The sequence below is a fragment of the Globicephala melas genome, chromosome 4 (genome assembly GCF_963455315.2).
Source record: "Globicephala melas chromosome 4, mGloMel1.2, whole genome shotgun sequence".
NCBI classification, from domain to species: domain Eukaryota; kingdom Metazoa; phylum Chordata; class Mammalia; order Artiodactyla; family Delphinidae; genus Globicephala; species Globicephala melas.
Genome location: NC_083317.1, coordinates 38,398,168 through 38,423,204, shown reverse-complemented (window position 1 = coordinate 38,423,204; position 25,037 = coordinate 38,398,168). Strand labels below are relative to the sequence as shown.

General features: G+C 32.9%; 1 protein-coding gene across 4 annotated transcripts in view; it reads right to left on the bottom strand.

Moving 5' to 3' along the window:
- CADM2 (cell adhesion molecule 2) overlaps window positions 1-25,037 on the bottom strand; it is a 1,069,280-nt gene that overhangs the window by 317,907 nt on the left and 726,336 nt on the right. For 3 of the 4 annotated variants that reach the window (XM_060297930.1, XM_060297931.1, XM_060297932.1), the window contains exon 2: window positions 8,250-8,276. The exons of the other annotated variant lie outside the window; for it this stretch is intronic. In XM_060297930.1, coding sequence (XP_060153913.1) covers window positions 8,250-8,276 — 27 coding nt within the window. The remainder of the gene's footprint in view (window positions 1-8,249; window positions 8,277-25,037) is intronic. 4 annotated transcript variants of the gene reach the window in all.

Here is a 25,037-nt window from a genome sequence, read left to right as displayed (position 1 = left end):
GTGGTGCTGGGAAAACTGAACAGGTATATGTAAAAGTATGAGATTAGGACACTCCCTAACACCATACACAAAAATAAGCTCAAATGGATTAAAGACCTAAATGTACAGTCAGAAACTATCAAATTAGAGGAAAACATAGGCAGAACACTCTATGACATAAATCACAGCAAGATCCTTTTTGACCCACCTAGTAGAGAAATGGATATAAAAACAAAAATAAACAAATGAGACCTAATGAAACTTAAAAGCTTTTGCACAGCAAAGGAAACCACAAATAAGACCAAAAGATAACCCTCAGAATGGGAGAAAATATCTGCAAATGAAGCAGCTGACAAAGGATTAATCTCAAAAATTTACAAGCAGCTCATGCAGCTCAATAACAAAAAAACAAACAATCCAATCCAAAAATGGGCAGAAGATCTAAATAGACATTTCTCCAAAGAAGATATACAGATTGCCAACAAACACATGAAAGAATGCTCAACATCATTAATCATTAGAGAAATGCAAATCAAAACTACAATGAGATGTCATTTCACAGTGGTCAGAATGGCCATCATCAAAAAATCTAGAAACAATAAATGTTGGAGAGGGTGTGGAGAAAAGGGAACACTCTTGCACTGCTGGTGGGAATGTGAATTTGTACAGCCACTATGGAGAACAGTATGGAGGTTCCTTAAAAAACTACAAATAGAACTACCATATGACCCAGCCATCCCACTACTGGGCATATACCCTGAGAAAATCATAATTCAAAAAGAGTCATGTACCAAAATGTTCATTGCAGCTCTGTTTACAACAGCCAGGAGATGGACGAAACCTAAGTGTCCATCATCGTATTAGTGGATAAAGAAGATGTGGCACATATATACAATGGAATATTACTCAGCCATAAAAAGAAACGAAATTGAGTTATTTGTAGTGAGGTGGATGGACCTATAGTCTGTCATACAGAGTTAAGTAAGTCTGAAAGAGAAAGACAAATACCGTATGGTAACACATATATATGGAATCTAAGAAAAAAAAATGTCATGAAGAACAGGAATAAAGACACAGACCTACTAGATAATGGACTTGAGGATATGGGGAGGGGGAAGGCTAAGCTGTGACAGAGAGAGTGGCATGGACATATATACACTACCAAACGTAAAACAGATAGCTAGTGGGAAGCAGCCGCATAGCGCACGGAGATCAGCTCGGTGCTTTGTGACCACCTAGAGGGGTGGGATAGGCAGGGTGGGAGGGAGGGAGACGCAAGAGGGAAGTGATATTGGAGCATACGTATAACTGATTCACTTTTTATAAAGCAGAAACTAACACACCATTGTAAAGCAATTATTCTCCAATAAAGTTGTTAAAAAAAAAAGTTCACAAATAACAAATGTTGTAGAGGGCTGGAGAAAAGGAAACCCTCATATACTGTTGATGGGAATGTAAACTGGTGCAGCCACTATGAAGAATAGTATGGAGGTTCCTCAAAAAACTAAAGATACAGTTGTCATATGATCCTGCAATCCCACTCCTGTGCACATATCTGGAGAAAGCGCTAATTCAAAAAGATACATGCACTCCAGTGTTCACTGCAGCACTATTTACAATAGCCAAGACATGGAAACAACCTAAATGTCCACTGACAGATGAATGGATAAAGAAGATGTGGTGCACACACACACACACACACACACACACAATGGAATACTACTCAGCCATAAAAAAGAATGAAATAATGCCATTTGCAGCAGCATGGATGAACCTAGACATTATCATAATAAGTGAAGTAAGCAAGAAAGAGAAAGACAAATACCATATGATATCACTATATGTGGAATCTAAAATATGGCACAAATGCACTTATCTACAAGACAGAAACAGACTCTCAGACGTAGAGAACAGACTTGTGGTTGCCAAGGGGGAAGGGGGGTGGGGGAGAAATTGACTGGGAGTTTGGGTTAGCAGATGCAAACTATTATATATAGATTGAATAAACAACAAGGTCCTACTGTATGGCACAGGTAACTATATTCAATATCCTGTGATAAACCATAATGTAAAAGAATATGAAAAAGAATGTATATAGGGCTTCCCTGGTGGCGCAGTGGTTGAGAGTCCACCTGCCGATGCAGGGGGCACGGGTTCGTGCTGCAGTTTGGGAAGATCCCACATGCCGTGGAGTGGTTGGGCCCGTGAGACATGACCGCTGAGCCTGCGCATCCGGAGCCTGTGCTCCGCAACGGGAGAGGCCGCAACAGTGAGAGGCCAGCATACCGCAAAACAAAACAAAACAAAACAAAACAAACAAAAACAAAAAAGAATGTATATATATGTATAACTGAATCACTTTGCTATACAGTGGGAATTAACACAACATTGTGAATCAACTATACTTCAATAAAATAAATTTAAAAAAAAAAGAAAATAATCTCAATCTTCTAAAATGTACCACCTCAGGGCCTTTCACCTAGAACCCTTAGTGAATATGTTATAGAAACACACCATGCTTTTAAATTTCCTTACATATTTCTAACATTCCCAACATATTTCCTCAGATGAGCCTAATGTGGGATAAACAAACATAAGCTCCAATAATTGTCTCAAGCTATTTTTGATGAAGATTTTATAGCTATTATGCAAGAGTCTGAATAATTCCTTACATTTTTAAAATTAAAATCCAAACATAGCTTCAAGAAAAGGAGTTAAGGGATGTGTTCCACAAAAGTTATATATAGCCTTATTCCTCAATTTCTTCACTGATAATAAAAGCAAGTAATTTTTACATTTTAAGTACTATATAAACCTCTGTCTGACACAGTTTTTGTAATTTTTCTCTTTCTTTTGATACTGAGTTGAAATTCTTTAATGATACCATTTATACACTTTGGATTTTAATATTTAAATGTGAAGAAAGAAAAAATACATATATCTAGTGGATCCTTCACATTAAATTATATGTGTTTATTTTAATGTTATAATAAATATAAACATATGAATGCTACCATGAAGATGAAATACAGTTCATACTCATAGAGAAGTTTTAGTTCTGGGACTTGTCTTTAACTACATGATTTTTCATTTTATTTTCTACAGACATTATTTAAATAATAGTAATGATGATAATAACAATAATAATATATAAAATTTACTGAGTGTTTACTATGTGCCATCCCTTAGGTTAATATCCTTTTATACATTGTTACATATAAATATCACTACAGCTGAATGTTGAGTGAACATAATCAAATTATCCAGGTGTTCAAATCAAGTAAGTTGAAAAACCAGAATATGACCCATGCAGTTCTGACTACAGAATGGAGCTTCTTAATATACAGTGTATATTATATAGTATAAACTGAAACATAGGTGCCCCACTTAAGATAAAATCTCAGAATAGTTTGAAGCAATGCCTCAATTTCAATCTCTTATGTGCCTTTCAATTCACCCTTAAAAGATGTAATGTGATGGGAAACCTGGTATACTAAATTTCATATTTTGGTTGAACAGCAGACTTTTAATATTTATACCTAAATAAATAATGTATTTAATAATATTATGTATGACTATTACTTAAATACAGTAAACTGAAATATTGATTCTTCTCATACCACATATATCTCAGTTTAGACTGCTGAGTGTCCTGCATTATCTTTAAATTCTTATATAATGTCAGAATAATTGTGTTAATTTTTACTTGAGCACTAAATTATGATTATCTGATTGAAAGGAATAGCTAAAGGCTGGTATTCTAGAAATGGCATAAAATGTTATCCCTATTATAGTTGTCAAATTTTGAATAAAAAATAAAGCCTACAAATCAGATTGAACAATAAAAATATATTTACTGCATTAAAACTATTTAGAAATTGTGTATGATTCTGGAACAATATTAATCAGTAAGATACATTTAGTCTATACATCTGTAATAGAGTGAAATAAAATCACTTTATACAAAGAAATTTTAGGAATACTCTGTTACCTTTTTCTCTATCTCTAAGTGGCAAAGCATTGATGATCTTATTGATATCTGAATGTAGGATAGATTATAGAGTGTAGATATATGAATTCACTGTGTTATATGAAGGTAGGATAGATTGTAGAGTGTTGAGAATTCAATCAGAAGACAAGTTAGAACTACTCCAGGCAAGTTCTGAGGAATGAGTGATTTTGAAGAAGAGGGATATATGGAAATGCTTCTATTCCCATAGTAAAATTAGGACATAATTAGGACAATAATTTTATTCCCATAAAATTAGGACAATTTGATAACTGACTGGTTATGGGTGCCATTAAGATGGAGGAGTTAAAGATATTTTCAATCTTTTAAACTAAGAAATTAGGTAAATGTTCAAGAGAAGACATAACAAACCCTGAGAGCTCAGATTTACAAAGAAAAATAAGAGTTTCAGTTTTTAATATTCAGTTAGAAATTCAGTTCAGCAGGGTGCCAGGAATATCAGATATGAGCCTAGTAGTAAGAGCAAGTCTAGAAAAGTCATAACTGAATGAACTCAGAAAAGTTTAGAGAAAGAAAACAATTATATTAATCAGTTCTGTTTTTGATTACAAGCAAGAGAAACCTATCTAGAAAGCTTAATGAAAAGACAGCTTTGTCAGAGACCCAAAGGGCAAGCATATAACAGAACCTTCTATTAGAACAAGGGACTTAAGCACCATGAGGGCACTCTCTTAACCTCTTACTCTTTTACATTCCTGCTCATTCTTCTCTTATTTCTCAGTCTTAATTCATCATCCTACTCAGTCTACATACGAAATTCACAGCCACGAAATTTATTTCCCATCTCTCCTCCTTCCTGTTGCTCCTTTCTCTCTTCTCAGTTCTAAGTTTCTAGGGGAGGAATTTGATCGAATCATTTGTCTTTCTCTTAACATTCAATAACGGTGAGGGAGGTTCGTTATGGGTACTCAATAGTGCACAAAATGGCTGCTTTTAAAATTTTGTAGGAAGTGAAGGTCATCTCTCAAAAAAGGAAGTGGAGAACTGAAACACTGTGAGAAGTGATCTCTTTAGGGATCAAAGATTAACCTGAATGAAACCTATATTCCAGAACAAGATAGAAGAGGAGAGGGAAAGAAAGAGGCAAAGAGGAGTTAAAAGAAAATGAAACCTGTAACAGAGACACTGAAACAAGGGAAGTGGAAAAATCAAAAGAAACATTATATTCAGCAGAAAAACGAGTAATTTGAGGATTGGGGAACCACCATTTGATTTGACCACTGAAGAATAACTGGCAAACTTCAGAATGACAGTTTCTACAAAATAAGGAATGAGTTGCTACATGATTTGATGAAATTCAAATAGTACATGTTTATATATTGCCCTTGGACACTGGTGTAAAAATATTTTTTAAAAAAGAGAGGGAGAAAATTAGGGTAATTTTCTATGCCATTACTAGTAACTGCTAACTAACTCCTATAGAATCCTTTTAATCTAAGCACTCACAAATTGTTTAAGAGTTTAATAATTTTACTGGGAAGGTAATGTCAAATTTACCAGTTTATGGTTTCTCGAATGTAATCCTTTCTCCTTAACAAATATCACAGCACATACCTCTCTCCAATATTGCAGAAGCTCCCCACATTTGCATGATTCCATGAGAATAAATGAATGAGCTGTTATCCTCTACAAAACTTCCCCGGGTTCCCTGGGATGTACTTTATTTGGGCCAGGAGAATTAGTATTTTTAAGCAATCTGCTCTTATATTATCTTGGGTTGTATTTTCCTCTTACCCACATTTTCTTTTTCATTTTTTTTTTTCCTGTTTGAAGACCATTTGCCTTGACATAGAAATTGGACAATAAAAGCATTGGGTACTTCTCTCTATTATCTACATAATACATATCTGTCTCAGTCATTAGAAATAAAATTTCAATTTCTACTTGAGGCATAGCTGATTTTAGAAAGTGTCATTTCTTGTCTCTATAACACCTTGTAGATGCAAAAATACAGGCATAGGGTGAACTGTGTCCTAAAGCCCCCTGCAGGCTTGTACACAAGTGAAAAAAAAAAAGAGATTCAAATAAAATGAATAGGTGTGGAACAACAGGGATGGCAACGTGGGCATCCTAAATCGGACACATAAACATGTTTGTATTGCAAAATCCTAGTCAGCTTGAGTCCTGATGTCACTTTGCAGACACCTATAATATAATGTACGGCTGTAATCCTTCAGTGGTGAATTGGTTTCCTGTACTAATACTTTGTAACCTGTATATTGTAATTTGAATTATTGTCCATCATTTTTATATCAATAAAAATGTCCATCATTTTAATATCAATTTTTATATCATTTTATATCATTTTTATTCTTGTCCATCAAGAATTATAAAGTGAACACAGATGTGATAATTATGAGAGGTTTTATGTAATCAAATGCAGTAATGACTCATGATCACTCCATGATCAAATTTAACTTCCTCCACTCTCATAAAACACAGGCCTTCTTCTTTTAAAAGGTGACCTCACTATATGAAATAAACTATATTCATTCCTGCTTCTATACCTTTACTTATGCTTTCAAATTGCTTTTTCTATGTACTACTTTTTTCTATATATACTACCCATCCTTCAACAATCAGTTCAAGCCCCACCTGCCACATAAAGCATTCTCTGAGAACAAGGACTCCAACCTCAATATGTAAATCTTGCTAACTCCCTTTACACCCAAGTTCTATATCCCACAATTAACACATTATTTGTACATTGTTCTTAATTCTTCATTCCTAAAACTGTACATTTAATCTTTTATTATGTAAATATATTTCATAAATATATACTCATTGTCAAGTAATTTCTTAATTGTTTCATGAGTGTATTACTTTTATCCACAGACAGAAAATTACTGTGGCAAGAATTGGCTAATTCTAGCACATTTATTGAAAAAGAGACTAGGCTAAGTGTGAAGGATTAAACAAAGGGTAACAAGAAATTTTCCATCTCATCTTTTATATTTTTAGTGTTTTATAAAACAAATACATTCCTAGGAAAATAGTAGTTGCACACTAAATGCTTAGCCTTATAAATAGGGATCAGTTAACACTCCAAACATAAATCTATGTATAGTGTTAAAACTAGCTGTAAAACTACAACCTGGGGGAGGGCAGGGCTGGAGGGGAAGGAATAATAGAGAAGGGTGGCCTTGTGGTAGAACTGAATATGAGAAATGGAGAAAGACAAAACCACCTGGTTATTTCTCCTGAGCACACAGATGAAGAAATTAGGCAGGGCAATAGTGAATAATGAAGATGAAGAGTCAGAAATTCTCCACAAAGAAGAGGCCCATTTGTGAGAAGCAAAATGAAGTTAGCATTGTTTAAAATGCTAGTAGCAGCAGGAAGATTACTTGTTGTTTTACATATTTTACTTAACCCTCACAACAACCTTTTGAATTATTTATTGTTTTTCACACTCTGTAGATGAGGAAACTGAAGGTAACAGATATATGACCAATAAGGTTATTACAGTGTTGCTGTATAAAAATAAATGAAAGAGAAAAATATGTATATATATTTGCTATATAAGGAGAAAACATTTAAAAAATATATAGATTGTTCTAGAGAACATGAAATTGAAACACATAAACTATAAACCTATGACACTATCATAGATGTCATACACACACCCACACACACACACACAGTTTGAATTCTTTTAAAAACCATAAAGACTTTGACACATCAAGCCAAAAGTCTTTTTCTTTCAGGGAGACATTCTGGCCTTAGACAAGCACATCCTTTCTCATGAAAATGTATTTTCAGGATTCTAGCAAATGAAACTTAATACAACTAGGAAATGGATAAAAAAAAGCCATAAATAGAAAACTGGAGTTTAATAAAGGATAAAATTTTCTTTTCACATAATTCTATGAAGGCATGTTCAATTTTCAGACTTTCCATCAGCTTTATTTTATGCTGTATTTTTTTTCTAGTTCACAGTTTTATCAAGGAAACTGAGGTCAACAGGCAAAATGTTAAGCATAAAAGCACTTTATTCCACTTGGAATAAAGTGGGAAATAAAACAAGAAAATAAACTCACAAATAATCATGGAAACACAGACATATATCAGAAACTGAATAATTAAAATGATATAACTTGTATTTGTAGAAATTTACAACTAATATCTACACAATGAACAGGTATTATCACGAACAGAACTAGCGCTATCATTTAAGAGGATGCACAAGACTAAGCAGAAAACAATCATGGTAAATCATGCAGAATGCACAATAGCTCACCTTTAACTTTATTCTTTGAAGCAGCCGCTGGTACCAAGATTGCACAAGAAGAAGAGAACAAACATATTAGATTATTAGGCAGAGTCTCTAAAAGGGATATGTTATCACTATGAAAGTCTAAAATGATACGTTTATGATTACACCAACAATGCACTTTAGATGAATAGGACTTGTAACAAAGAAAATGACAATTGGTTATATTTTGTTAGTATATGATTAAAGTCCTTGAAAAAGAAAGAGTAAAACAGATAGGAGCCACAGAGTGCAAATACCAAACACCACAAGGCACAAAATTCTTTTTAAGAACGGTGTATCTTTCTTTCTCTTTGTCTTTTTTAACTCTAAAGTTTAGCTAATAATTCAATTAAAAATACTAATATATAGTTTAAATATATTTCATTTTATTTAACAATTAAAATGTAATCCATACGTTTGGATAAATCACAAGGGCCATTCACTCGTATTTACTGAGTGCTTACTTAAATGCCAGAGAGAGTTGAGAGTACTTTCCATACATCTTCCACTTAACCACCTCAAGAAGTAAGTTTTATTATCACTGCCTCACAGATGTGAAAACTGGAACTTAGAAAAGTTACATTACTTGCTGACTATGGGACAGCTGGAAATAAGCAAATTTGGGATTTGATCCTAGGTGTGCCTGAACCTAAAATCTGTGCTCTAAGATACTACCTTACACTATTGGGATTTATGGCACCGCGTCACCAACTGGATTTCAAATATCAGGTCTATAAAGCCAAATCAAAATTGCATGATTCATTAAACTTCAGCTATTTGGTACTTGGTTGATCACATAGCTATGAAACTAGAAAACTCCATTACTTTAAATGGCATTATTTTCATTAAGAAGTAGAAATTTAAGTTTATTATATCTATTGGTAAACACTTTGGGGCAGAAGTAAACTGAATGAGGAAACTAGAACAGTCCTGACAGGAGAATTCTTTACTCAAAGGAAAACTTCTAGACAAAATGCACAATTAGATGCCCCAAACATTTTGAAGTAATATGTTCTATTTTGATTTAAATATTTAAAAAGGAAGACTGACAGAGGAAGGTGTGCTTTTTCATTCTCTAAATGATGTCAAAGATGAAGTGGTCCATCCCCTAACTGGGAAATAGGCAGTCTCTAGCCTGCATACTGACCCCAGTGAAGTTTAATTTAGGTTTTAGACTGAGTGCTTATGAACTGAAAATGGAAACTTTTAATTTACACTTTCTTCTGATTCAAGTTATTTAGAGCTAAAGAAAAATTTCTAGCAAGTCTAGATACATGCCAGACTACTCATACAGAATTTCATTTTTATCCACAATCACAAACATTATCTTTTATTTATCTTCTGCTAGCTCATAAAAAATGTACATTATATTTTTTAAATAATACATTTTTTTCACATAAAAACATACTAAGTAAAAGCAAAATTATTTCAGGAAACCTTGTTTAAGTCCTTACAAAAACCCATTCAAACTCTGTTTATTCCACAGCTTTAAAATGAAGGTAAGTGGTTGGAGAGGGAGAATGTTCACAATACTGTTATGAATATAATGTAAACTAACTTTCTTTTAAAAAGCAAAGACCCAAAATTAAACTACCAGATGTTTTTGTGATATTGTTAATGTGATATAACAGTTCATGGCAAAATTTGTCAGCCATTAGAGTCCCTAAAATATTTAATATTAAAACTTAAACTTTAAAAGTAATTTTACCAAGAAATTTTGCTCCTACTTAATGAATACTTCTATTTTTTTGCTTATTTTTATTACAAATTGACAAATGCCAAAAAATAAGATGTGACATAGATTAAAAAAACAAAAAAAACAAAAAAAAACAATAGCTCAACCTTCTCCAAAGGCTGCTACTGAAATAATCAATATTAACAGTTTGCTAATGTTATAAAAATATATTTTGCTATTCTTATAAAAAACAATAACATATATACTTTGTGCATTTTGTTTCCATAAACAGGATCATACTATACACAGTTCTTTGCAGTCTGCTTTTCCCTCATTTTGCAGGTTAATACATCGAGTTCTAACTCACTAATATTAATAGTTTTATATTTTTCTATAGTGTGTATGAAGTATGGGACTATTTTCCTATTGATAGAAAATCAGGCTGCTTTTAGATTTGTTTTCTTGTTGTTGTTGTTTGTTTGTTTTACTGCTAATAACAATGCTGCAATACAAATCCTGTGTCATATCCCTTTTATACTGAACTGGTGTTTTGTTTCTGATGGGCATATTCCCAGGGATTTTTTCATATTTCTATCCAGAAAACCACTGACAAAGATGAAGACCTTACATATTGCTAATGGAAGTGTTGAGAAAGCTTAGATAAAAATATGCAAGTATATTAAATGCTCTAAAATAAGAGAAAAGCAGCAAAAAGAAAAAAAGGAGAGAAACAGAAGTACAGAATCTAGTGATCCAGATGACTGCTATAGTGCAACCTCCTTGGATCTTTTAAACCACAAGCTGTTTCATTTAACTTTTCTTAATATTTGTTTTTCAGTTAAAAATTCAGTTTTTACATAAGGTAGATAGCTAGTGGGAAGCAGCCGCATAGCACAGGGAGATCAGCTCGGTGCTTTGTGACCGCCTGGATGGGTGGGATTGGGAGGGTGGGAGGGGGGGAGATGCAAGAGGGAAGAAATATGGGAACATATGTATATGTATAACTGATTCACTTTGTTATAAAGCAGAAACTAACACACCATTGTAAAGCACTTATACCCCAATAAAGATGTAAAAAAAAAAAAATTCAGTTTTTAATTCCTTGGTAGAATTTTAGTAGATTTCAGAATTCTAATTATTAGGAATTATTTTCATCTTTTGTGTTGTTTTTAAGACTACACAAAGCTGACTTATTTTTAGATTATGCAAAAATATTATTTCACTCAATTTCAAAGAAAATATTTCAATGTATCATATTAAATTGTTCACATGAAAAGAAATTTTACTTAAAATTCAAACTTATCACTTAACATTTCTAGCACAAATTCAAAGAAAAATTGCCAAAAGCTTTAGAAATTTTTGAGACAATAGTATCAAATGTGTTAACAGATACAACTAATCTTTTACAAAAATTCATCTTTTTTATTAAAAATTAGTGAAATAAAAACAAAGAAGGCAACCTTTACATTTCTCAGTGGGATGGAGATGAATTATTGAAAGTTCTCAAACATTACATGATGGTAGATGATTTTACTCTTAGATTATTGGGTAGATACCGAAATAAACTAGAAGGGAAAACAAAAGCTTTATGTTTCTGTGTGTGTTCAGGCAGCTAATACTAGACTAGGCTGGTTAATATAATTGGAAAGCAGCCAGGCTACCAGGCTTGTTAGCCCAATTATAATTCTCTGCATATTCCATAAAAGAAGCCAAGATGACAGCAATACTGTCATAAATGTCATGTTCAATACTTGTAAGATTTTCCATTGTCAGCACAGTCCAATTATAAGTCAATTGTAAAGTGCACACTGCATACCACCCAAAAGTGACTGAAAATTATCTTAAAAATACAATTTTAGCGGTTCCTAGTTAAAATGAAAAGAAAGGAAGTAAAGGTACTTTGACCTGAGAAAAGTTTTAGATATGACATTAACATTTCTTTACCTTTATAATAAAGGCAGCAAGTTGTAACTATAACATTATAGTTGTTCACACTTTTTTCCAGAGATGATCAGTTATAATGTTAAATTTGTAACTGCTAATAATTCTGATATTAATAATGTGAAAATTTATGTATGTAATTTTTGAAGAAAATCGTGAATAATAACAGACATACCAGAGCTATTTACATATGAATGCTGAATAGTTAGTGAATATTAAGCATTATATTCATGAGGTTTATCTCTGAAAACTCCAATACAGATGATTAAAAAGTAAAAATATAATTAATTGATTATGTCACCAATTAGTTAATTAGTTCATTGAATTATTAAAGTGTCTGTCTATTTGAAAGGTATCATTAATAATTCTGCAAAGAATTGGTGAATCTAAAACAGTGTTTCTCAAAATGAAGTACAGGGACTATAACTAGGGCATGAGGGCATTCTCAGAGGAGATTAGATAAATTTTACCTACCTCATAATTTGTATGACCTAGCCACATTTTCCCTGTTCTTTTAATTTCTACTCCTAATTTTAAGATTTATGTCATGACAAAATGGTGATATGTTTTATTAGTATTTGCAATGTATGGATAATGTAGAACATACTGGATTTGTAGTTGCTTTTAGAAGTGTTTGCTGAAAAGTTACTTAGCAATAAAACATTTCAGGGATAGCAAAGACATTACTGGAATTTATTCACAGAGAGCTAATACTAAAGCATTGTGGATCTTTTTATTTTAATATTATGTAGCCTTTTTTTGAAATACTTTGATATTTTAGCCTACTGTTGTTTACTCTTCCTTCCGTAAACAAATTTATAGATAAGGGACTGTCATTTCTTAATAGAGAAGCAATAAATTTAGCAAGTACTGACATTCCAAGGAGACAGAGGTTCCTAACATCTGCAACTTCATACTCAGATATATTTTGTGGTCCTCCTGCCACAAATTTAATCTATAATGAAACAAAACAAAACAAACCCACTGCCATTGACACTGCACAATAAATTTTTTTTAAATATTAAAGTTACTCATACACATATGTGTAAATTATAATAATAAGAATATATTGCCACTACTTCCTTGAAGAAATACAATGGAAACTAAGAAATCCAAAATATTGCAAAACTGGGAACCAGAGATGATAAGTGACTTTTTCTAGGTCACAAAGCTATTTGGTAGCAAAATTACAACCAAAACACCATGCTGAACATGTATATTTTAAAATCCACTATATCAAAATGCAATCATTAGATACAGTATAACAATGTAGTGCTAATTAAAATCAGGAGAGTTTTATTCCTTTTTACAAAGGAGGAAATCACACTGATTTTAACAAGAAGTACTACTACATCTAATTTATCAGATACTTACCATGGTATTACAGTCTTTTCAAGATATGGAAATTAAAATAATTGCATTTCAGGGCTAGATACCCACCTACATTTCCTCCTTTTTCCTCCAACTATCCAGTACAAAGTTAATAACATTCTTTCACTAATCACTTGAGATTTATTTAAAATAACATCTTTCTTGGCTATCAACTAACATCATCTAAACATGAGAAGTTTCTTCTAAACCTCGTTAGAATTGAAAACTTGAAAAAGTGTGACTTTAATTTCTTTTACAAGTTCTTCTTTCTTAATAACCACACAAATTTCACACTAGGAAAAATGTGTAAAAATGATGCTTGAGAAAGAAATGTTTGCTAAAAGAGATATATCCAAGAGTAACCAAATATTTGATGAGTGGAAATTTCTCCCAATACAAATACCCCAGCCAATAAATAAAAAGGAAATAATAGAACTCAAAAACCACTGTTCCACAATCTTTAATAAGTTCTTATACGTAGCTGCCTACGTATATACATAATGCTAACATCATTAAAAGGGAGAATTCCAGGAATTACATACCTTCTCCTGGAAGGACACAATACCATTTAAGTATCTCTGCAATATAATCAAATCTGGATAGAATTGTGCCTCTCCGTTGAACTTCCAATGTCCAGTATACACAGGGAACAACAACAAAAAATGCATTGTCAATGCAATTAGTCTAACTTTGAATATGGGAAACCACACACAAGGAATTTTGGTATTTGGTTCCTTTAGCAAATAGATATCAGGGATAAAAAATACCAATTGAAGGGGGAACCTAAGAGACATATCAAACAAATGGTATGTGCAGACTACTTTGGATCCTGATTTGAGCTCTGGATATTTCACAATATTAAATAATTGTTGGGGCTTCCCTGGTGGCGCAGTGGTTGAGAGTCCGCCTGCCAATGCAGGGGACACGGGTTCGTGCCCCGGTCCGGGAAGATCCCACATGCCGCGGAGTAGCTGGGCCCGTGAGCCATGGCCGCTGAGCCTGCGCGTCCGGAGCCTGTGCTCCGCAACGGGAGAAGCCACAACAGTGAGAAGCCCGCATACCGCAAAAAAAAAAAAAAAAAAAAAGAACTGTTGTTAGTACTTAGGTGGAATAATAGTATTGTAAATATATATATATATATATATATAAATGTAAATATATTTTAAGTCATTATCTTTTCACAAAACTAAATATGAAAAATGACCAGTTGCCTGTAATTCCTTTTAAAATAATCTTGAAATGCATGTTGTTTATAATATTTTCTACTTTTATAGATGGTTGAAATTTCTGATAATAAAAAATATATTTAAAATTATTCAAGTATCTAGGTTTATTTCTTGACATCAGTGTTCTTATAATATGATTACATGTAACAGTGTATAAAACAGCACAGTTATATATTGGTGTCTGTATTGAATGAGATTATATTATGTGAGTAAATTTTTACTTGTATGTGCAAGGCAAACAAGCACCATTGAAAAAATTTCGGTTTATGAAATTTAGTCTCTAAAATGTGGAACATAGTAATTTCCTCTATGAAATAACCATTTTGCTTCTGCAGAAATGAAACAGAAGTTTATTTTTAGCTTCTAACTACTTCATTCAACTGTATTTTGAGAATTAAGTAATCTATATAATTATTTCTTTCCCATGTTTCCTCACTCTATACAGACAGAATTATATGTATCAAAATAACTGTTATTTTGTATTAAGAATTTTTCTCTCCACTGTTTTTAGCACTGATAGCTTACATGTAAAATATTTACACTACTTTATTCTATATTTCTTTTGCTGTCAAGAATCTTTTCAAACTTCATGAGTCAGTACCAATTTATAAATTTCTTTTTCTTCTGTTGTATTCCATACTGCCCTGTAAGGCTTATGACTTTTACACTGATAAATATAGGGAGTTTTCAAGACTTTGTAAAAAAAAATTGGACTCAAACTCATGCCTCTAGAAGAGACTATAAAATAAATGCAAACCCTTAGATGTATCCGTCATATATTATTATGAAAGCTTTGAGACAGTACCAGAATAAAAGGTTCTCAGTAAATAAAGTACATGGGCATCATTTGAAGTTATATTTATGTTTGTGTTACTAAACCAGGAAGCTATCTTAGAAATACCCTAAATCTATAATTGGAATAAAATATAGCAATGGATATTAGTCTTCTATTATTCCCCAGATTCTCATTTGCTAATTTTGATGGATAAATTTAATATATATACCTTAGATTGTTGTTAATTACATAAAACTATTAGATTTGAGAAATGTTTTATAAACAGAAACTAAGAAAACTAAATTCTAATGTCAGTGGGATTGGTCATATTTCCTATTTTCTAGATGCTGTAGCTATATTTTCAGTTTTTTCTATTAAGTTATGATATTAGTTAGAAATTTTTTTTTTTTTTTTTTTTTGTGGTACGCGGGCCTCTCACTGTTGTGGCCTCTCCTGTTGCAGAGCACAGGCTCCGGACGCGCAGGCTCAGTAGCCATGGCTCACGGGCCCAGCCGCTCCGCGGCATGTGGGATCTTCCCGGACCAGGGCACGAACCCGTGTCCCTTGCATCGGCAGGCGGACTCTCAACCACTGCATCACCTGGGAAGCCCCAATTAGAAATTTTATACGCAATAATTTATTTAAAAATATATTCCATTTTACTAGTTTAAACATATGCTAAGTAAATGATACTTCTATGTCTATAAATAGTAATGGTAAAATAGTAAAGCAACTGTATATGCATGTTGAAAACTTTCTGAGCCATCAAAGTTTTCCAATTGTCATGTAGAACCAATAATGGTATGGTATCTACCAATAAGAGTTCACATTCTAAGGCAGATGGTGACCTGAGAAAATTAGTAGGACACAAACATTCTCTCCGTGTGTATGGTTATGTATATATATATATATGTGTGTGTGTGTGTGTGTGTGTGTATGTATGTATATGTACACAGAATACAATATTATGTAATCACTTTGTATAATTATATGCATATATAACAGTTTACTCAGTTCATATTATATCATTGGTAATTATTACTCTTTATTTTTATTTAGAAAGAATAACTGGACTCTGTACTAGTGTTGAGAATGGTTTCAATCAGAGAACCATAGTAGCACCTAGTAAACACATTTATTGACTGATAACACTTTTGCAATCATTATAATAGATGACTGGGACTCACTGATGTAAAGGAAGAGAATTCATACCACCTGGAATTTACATGGACCCCAAGAGTTTACAGCTTGGGCTTAAGGAGGGTAGTGACAGGAAATGGGTCAAGGGGCAGAAACAGAAAAAAAATATTTGACAGAAATAATCAAATATTTTCAAGAGATTTTTTTGAGATGTATAAATAGAGATGTGAAACTCAGCACCATGTGCTGATTTGGCCTACAGCATTCAAGTAAATACTTATGAAGTAAACATGAACTCAATGCACCCTAACTCCTAATTACCAGATAATGGGTTAATTCTGGAAAAGCTGTGCAAATAGAGAACGTGGTTAGGAATAACTTAAGGACATCTATCTAATCTGCTTCAGTGTAGAGCAGGTAACTTGTTCAATTTTCAAGGGATCCAAAGGCAATCATTTCAGTGGGCCGGCAAAGTCAAGCTTCTCCATGCATAAGAGTATGATCAAGAAATACTTGGTTTTACCCTCTAGCGAATCATCCCAGTGAGGAGCTCAAGCAAGGTGAAAGGTGACCCCCAGAATGTTGTGCATCAGACATTGCTGCTTCTCTGATCTCATCCTTACTCATACATCAGGAAGGGTCATGATTACCTAAGATTAAGTCATCCACACTAAAAGAGTTCAGACCCAGAATACACACACTTAACATACATTCATATTTAAGGCATGCTAATTTTAAGGAGCACTTAGATGCCTATTTCTAGTACATCACTTCTATAAACCAAGTGCAGGGAATGTGATCATTTAGAAATGTCAGTTTCAAATTCTTCAGATATGATCTCTGGTAGTTTTTACTGTAATATTATGCAATTAAGACTTTCTGACACATAGATGTTAATTTACTTACAGTCATAATGAGTGAGAGGAGAACTTTCATTACTGATTCAACAGTAAATAGGTAGGTAAGACTGGGATGTTGATAGTTGGTTCCTGTGTGTACTATGGAGAACCTCAATGGCATCTTCTCTTCCTATGTTTCTCTGCTTTTGCCTTTTAACACTTTTATTTTATATTGATATAGTCAGTACTTTCTGTATATACAGATATAGATATATATATATATATATTTTTATAAATTTATTTATTTTGGGGTGTGTTGGGTCTTTGTTGCCACGTGCAGGCTTTTTCTAGTTGCGGCGAGCAGGGGCTACTCTTCGTTGCGGTGCGCGGGCTTCTCATTGTGGTGGCTTCTCTTGTTGCAGAGCACAGGCTCTAGGCGCATGGGCTTCAGTAGTTGTGGCTCGCAGGCTCTAGAACACAGGCTCAGTAGTTGTGGCGCACGGGCTTAGTTGCTCCGCGGCATGTGGGATCTTCCCGTACCAGGGATCGAACCGATGTCCCTTGCATTGGCAGGCGGATTCTTAACCACTGCCCCACCAGGGAGGCCCTGTATAATTTATTTTGCAGGAAAATTTCATTAGGTGCTATGTTACTCTCTTGATCAATAGATGGATCAATATATACTATTATTCTACCTTGATTGATATAGTAATACTAATCATAACATGAATTTTAGAGTATGGTTTGAAAGATATGATTAACGTTTTATTTAAGGTATAACAACAACTGTTGAGCAACTGACGATCTACTTTGACCACATCTTAATTTGAAATTCACAAGAATAAGACCAACATAGATGACATTTCTCAGAGATATGATGAGGGTCTCACAACTCTATTTTAAGACACACACAAAAAAGAAAAGGAAATGTACCATAATCTGGACCACTTCAGGAATGTTAGATACTTTTAAAAATGTATTTTAAAAGTAATTTTGAAATTATTACATAATTTGAAGTAAAAAAACCAACATGCCCCAAATTTGTGTGTCAAATACAGTCTTAATAAACATGAATAGTAATTGTAAAAAAGACTGATATGATCTGGACTATACATATTTTCACCTGTGTCAAATATTCTCTGAATGCAGTATTACAACTATCATTATTTCAATATTTGGAGGGAGGAATCTTCCAAACACAGTTTACCTCAATTGGTAAATGCCAATAGGTAATATTAATTGGGTCATATGGAGATAAAATGGAAAAATGGTCTTAGGTGTTCAATTTCAGAAAATCTAGTTGGTGTACCTTGTACCATCTTCTGCACATCAGTTTGGGTAAACTTTATTTAGTTTATAATTAACTCTGACCAAAGGAGTATCTTGGGACAAAGTTATTTCTAACAGGGTGTTATTAAAATATGATGGCAAAATGGCAGAGGGGACTGCATAGAGATGAAAATCCTTGTAATTACAAAATACATAATTACAATGTACTAAACAAGCCTCTTTGTATTTCACATATAAAAGCAAATCAGGTTACAGATATCTTAGAATGTCATGAATGGTTATCTCTAGATTAGTGCAAAATGTTAGGAGAAAGGCTAGATGAAAAAGCCTAGATGAAAAATACAAAATAAAGATGTAGATTTCAAGATCCACTTAAGAAAACTATTATCATTTTATATTTATGTTAGATTCAGGCAGTTTAAAATAATAGCCCAAACACTGCCCTTTGAAGTGAGCCTTGTCCCTGAAGAGAGAGACAAAATACATTTTGATGAAGACAAGTACACAGGAATATGTTCTGTATCCTGATTTTCCCAGTACCTACCTCAGATTGCTACTGAGAGCAAGTGGGTAGATTATGTCATACTGTGCTACAGGTAAGTTAGCTGCTAGTTTGGGATTGTAAGATAATGCTCAGTTGGTGAATAATACGTTCATTTTACATATCAAATACTGCTAGTTTAAATATGTATCTGTAAGATAATCATAATGATATGAAATAGTTTATATTTTAATAAATACCTAACTGTTAAAGAAGATCATAGTTATTATTTTTTTTTAAGCTGGTACATTTTACTTTGAAGTCTATAACAGCCACATTCACAATGAAAAAGTGATAATAATTTTAGCACTAATATCTTATGTGATATCCTTGAATGAAAGATATATTCAAACACACCAACTGGGTCTAGAATGTAAATTTGAAAAGATAGGAGACCTACAACAACAACTTCATTAAATCAAATTAAAAATGAATTCTTAAAATAAGAAAGCTTTCTTTACAGACAACACTTTATCCTAAATTTTGTAAGGTTGATATTAGCAAATCTCACAGTTAAAGTAACAATGCTTTTTTAAAGTTTCCATATCTATCACTGCATAGGATTCACAAAGAAACTCTGAGGTCAGACACTGTTAATTCCAAATTGTAGATGTGGAAATTAAGGCCTGAGGGACAGTACAAGATTTTCTCAGTACTAACTAGCTACTTAGGAGGGGAATCGAGAAGGTTCTGAATCTTCCAATTCCCAGCACAGGGACTTCTCCCTTACATTGTACAATCTGACTTTTAGTACCCATGTACTGATTCTTCTTATCTATGGAACAATAATCCATCTAGCCAGGAAAGAAATTTTCCTGTCTTGATGCTATTTTTCAAAATTCCGCAAATAATTTTATATGTACACATTAATAAACATATTGAGAAGTCCCAACAGTTTATAGGAAAATATATTTTCGAAAGAAGACAAAATAAAATCAGTTCTCAGGATTTTAAAATAGTCAAACTGTAAGTAAATTTATTCAGGTTGTTTGCATTTGAATCTGCTGTTAAGCCTAAACTCCCACCTGGGATGATTTCAGAGACTCAGAGAATATCAGAGTTAGATGCTACCTTTAAAGATTATGTGGTCTAACCTTCTTTGCAGCATTGATTATCAAATACTGTGAACTCTAAGTAGAGGGGACATCTATTCAGCAACATAAACTGCAACTGTTCATTAATTTTAAAACTCTAAAGCATTACTTAAAAATTCACATGAGCAAATTACAACTGAGCCTTTCGACTCACTCTCTGAAAACTAGGTCTGAACGTGAGTCACTTCCCTGTGCCAGCAGAAAGCCAATAGAAAATCCCTAAATAATGTTTTGCTTAAAATGTAACCAATATTAAACTTCCCTCAATATTTCAAATTTAAAAATACTTTTGAAGTTATAGTCCTTTATAAAAACCTGGAGAAATATAAGTAAGATATATGCATTGTTCCATTTAGGAGATACAGTGTGAGGGTAATTCAAGATAATCTAACATCCACTTACTGAGCATGCCCTATAAATTACAGGGATGCTAATGCTCTGAAACAAAGAATTTGATTAACACAAGATCCCTGTCCTCAGAGATCTTATCATGTAGAAAAAGAAACAAATATGTAAACAAGTAGTTGAGAGGAATGTAAATATAAAACTAGGCTATGCCACTAGTAGTGTGATTAAGTTATAGAAAAATCAACTCACCAGCTGGTTGGAAAGCTGGTTGGAAACCTGAAAAAGGAGAGGAGAGAGGATTTTCCAGGCAGCTGCATCAGTGCAAAAGTATATAGGAAAGGACAATCACGGTGTTGGTGGAAGGAGGGTTTTTAGCTTGCTCTGCTACAAAGCAGGAATGGAAACTGTGTGTTCTGTTAATGTGCCCTACCCACTTCTACATATCATCTATGTGCACTGCTCCTTTCCTTCCAATAGACCCAATGGTTGAAGGAGTAAGGAAGAGTTGAGCATCAGATTCCATTTCTAAGAGATTAACTTAGCTAGAGTACTCAGGTAACACACTTTACAGGTTCTAGAACACTTAACATTTAGAGGAAGTGTTCATATGCATGCAGGCAGTTACAGCATACATTGACACTGGCAACACAACTCCAAAACCTCATAAAACCTCCTCTTCAAATAGATTTATGAATAATGTGAACTAAATAATTCATGGGATTGCAGATGCCAGTCCAAATAGCCTCTTCTTTTTCAAGGTTTCAGTTTGCAGAATTGTGATCAAAAGCCTTCATCAGTCATGATAGTCACAATTGTCCTCACTCCAAACAAACCATATTTGCATGTGAATGTTTCTCAGTGAAATGAGATATATAATATGCCAGCCAAGGCCCAACTAGAAGGCATTTTATGTCATTTAAATTCAGTCAAATTAAAGGCTCAATGCAACCTAAAAGGTCTACTCTCAGAACAGTAATTTGACATATCATAAATAAGAACCATTTTTTGTTAGCGTAGGTTCAGCACTTGTCAGAAAATTGTACACAGCCATATTAACAAAGTGCCGCCTCTTAGGGAGAAATAAACTGTAAGGAAAACCTTGTATGTAAAGCAACAAAACACACAAACAGTGTAATATAGTGTCACTGGTTCAAAGTTGACATTTTTCACTGGAATTTACAGAAGAGGATAGAAAACACTGTAACCTTCTTGAATGCCAAGAGATTGTCAAAAATAACTTTTTTGTTTAAAATTTAAATAAAAATTATGTTTAGGAACAGGTGAGTATACTGATTGCCATTTAGTTTAGAACAAGTGGCTTTAACTCATCAACTTAATTCTTAGTAAGAACTGGAAACACTGGTAGAATTATAAACTAAAAAGCCAAAACTGAGTTGAAAAATATCAAATGTTTGGAAACATTGTAATGCTTCTTTAAAGGCCTTGGTGAGCTAAATTTTTACTAAAGATTACGAACAGATGTTATAACTAATTTTCTAGTTCTCATTGACTAATAGAAAATATCACTGACTTAAACTTACTGAGAGATTTTTACATGAAAATTGATAATTGCATTAGGCAAAAGGTTAGAATCCAAGGCTAGAGAGAGCTGTTGTAAAACAACAACAAAAAAAGCCAAACAAAATTTAGAAATCCCGTAAAGTAAACTGTCCCACACAGTTGACATTATTATTTTTTAATTCCCTCACTAGCAACATGTGTATATTTTGGGCAGGTCTATCTATTCAATCTTCTCCTGTCATTTCTGTGCCCTCAATAACATCAAGAAAAATATTGTAAGATTGTATTTTCATATTTAACTGTCTTCATGATGACTGTAAAAGGTTATTTTTATATCTACATCCTTCCTGTATACTAAAGAGATTTGAGATGCTTATAGTATAGGAAACATATGACACTTCAAGAACTGTACAGAAAAATCTCTAGACATCAGATAATGGCACTCAAATTCTGTTCAATGACTTAGAATCAAATTTCTGAAATTCTAAAGGCAGAAAAATAACTATAACTATCTTATACCCCTACCAGCAAGTGATAGGAGGCCTAAATTTGTAAGCAACCATTTTCCTAAACGCTTTTTTTGTAAAATAAAAAAGCTTTCAAAAAACCCTTCACATCTGGTTATGGTAGTACTTATGATATATCGAACACAGGTGGAGAGTATAGAAAAGTAAGAGTATCCGGATTACTAATATTTTAACTCTAATTCTTTTCAAGTGCATGCTGTTAGAGAGATTAAAATAAGTGTGAAGAAATCTTATTCTTTAAAAGGCAAATTATACTGATAAATTGTTTTAGAAATGCTCAACTAAGAGAATCTGTATTTTGGCTTGATAAAAATCGTGGGGTTGGGAAGTATAGAGGTTTAGATATCTCCAAGAGATAAAACTGAAGTGTTTTTATATGACTACATAACATTAAATTAATCTGTACAATCTCAAAATGTGCCTTCCTGTTTTTTGGATATATGAACTTTTTGTTAATCTTCAGGTCAAGAAAAGGCAAATAAGAAAGATATTAAATAACAAAATAATACATACATATAATAAGGATAATGACTTTTACCTTTATGGAAATTTCCTAACGATATCAACTGTATTTTTCAATGCCTATTTTACAATAAAACTATACAATAACATAGTCTTCCTAGGAAATTTGCATTTTGGTGATCAAAGAAAATGAGACTAATGTATAAAATCTAGGAAGTTTCATTTAAAACATCAGTTCCAAATCATAACTATAGAATATCAGCAATTCCACAAATTCTTTGAAACTTTTATTATTTCATTTTGTCATTTTAGGGGTTGATATGTGGTAAGGAATCAGAGTAATTAAATATTAATATAAAGTATACAAAATATCAAGGAAACCTATAAAGTAGATAGAATATAAAATATACCTGTACTTGTATAAGTATACATTCAAATATTATATATAAATAGCCACTAGAATATATTAGTGATGACAGTTATTGAAACCACTTTTTCTTTGTTCCAACAAATAATACACAAATTTTAATGTTTCAGGTTTTCATCATGAAAATTAAAGGGATATAAGTAAAGTTTTTTATGATGACCTAGATTTTCTTCTCTTTCTATACCAACTTGTGAATTGCTTATTCAGATATTGAGAAACATATATATATTTTTCATATTTCAATAATAGATGTCATCAATTCTGAAGCAGATGCAGTCATATGTAAACAATCCACGTAAACAAGTCAATATAGGGAAAATATATAATATGCTAGGGAAATTAGGACAATTCTGATGCTAAAGTACTGACTTTACAGGAAAACAACAAGGAATGGCTTGTGGCAGAAAAACACACTATATCAGTGGGAATGTGAATGCTAATGAGAGGAAGCCAAGGGATGGGGACACAGCAGCATATTTTGCAAGCTGACACTGATGAGGGCAGATGTAGAAAAATGATTATCAACTTTAGACCCCTAGAGCAACATGAATGAAATCACATCCTTGTGTTCTGGGAAATAAAACAGGCAACTAGGATAGGAATAAAGAGAGGCTTTAATTATCTAAAAGTAAATTGGGAGCAACCCATGATAATACTGAAGTGGGGTTATTATAGAACACAATGTAGAGTTAATTCAGAAATCAGTTTGTTCTAAAACATCAACAGCTGGGTTTAATAATAGACACAATGAATCAGAAATGAATAAAACCTTGAGATGGAAGATTATCTGAGCAACTCTAATCATATTATTAGATTTACTGAGGAAAATAAAAAGACAAAGAATCTATAAAAGGAACTTATTTGTGTGAATATAGTTTTAAGCAACATTTTTAAAGAGATTAATCTGAGGTCATACTAACAGTTATGAATAACTGTTTCTACACTGTATGCCACAATGAGTGAATTATATGAATGAGAAGGGGTTCGCTATAAATCAAGTATAAAATGTGAGGGGAATATGAAACTGTAGGATACATTTTTCGGAGTTAAATTAGATTCCAATTAGATTATTATTATTATTTTTTTGTTAGGCCTTTTGAATGTGAGGATTGGGGGTCAAATCCCAGACTTCTCAGACTGTTAACAAATATTTAATGAGCCAATCTCACAAAGGGCATGAAGTTCTGTGAAACAGGTCTTGTTAAACGTCTCACCACGTGGTGTTAAAGAGAACACATAATGAAGGCCCCAAAAAGCTTATGACCAGGAGCTGACTCCTTGTATACATAGATAAATCGAGGAATCATCATAGAAAGAATGGAAATTCAGGAACAGGTGTTTACCAGATGATCAATTTTCTATTAAAATTGCCTACACAGTGTCTCTTGTCATGTTCATGTAACATATCTACTCACTAGAAGCATTTAACACCTGGTCTAGAGCACTGGCCTCATCACTGACTCGTGAACTTGAGCATGATATTGATCTCTCTGTGCCACAAATTCTTCAACTCTAATTTAATGGGATGAGAGTAACAGTACATGACTTGTAGAACTATAATAAAAATATAAATGAATCTATCCATAAAGCACTCAG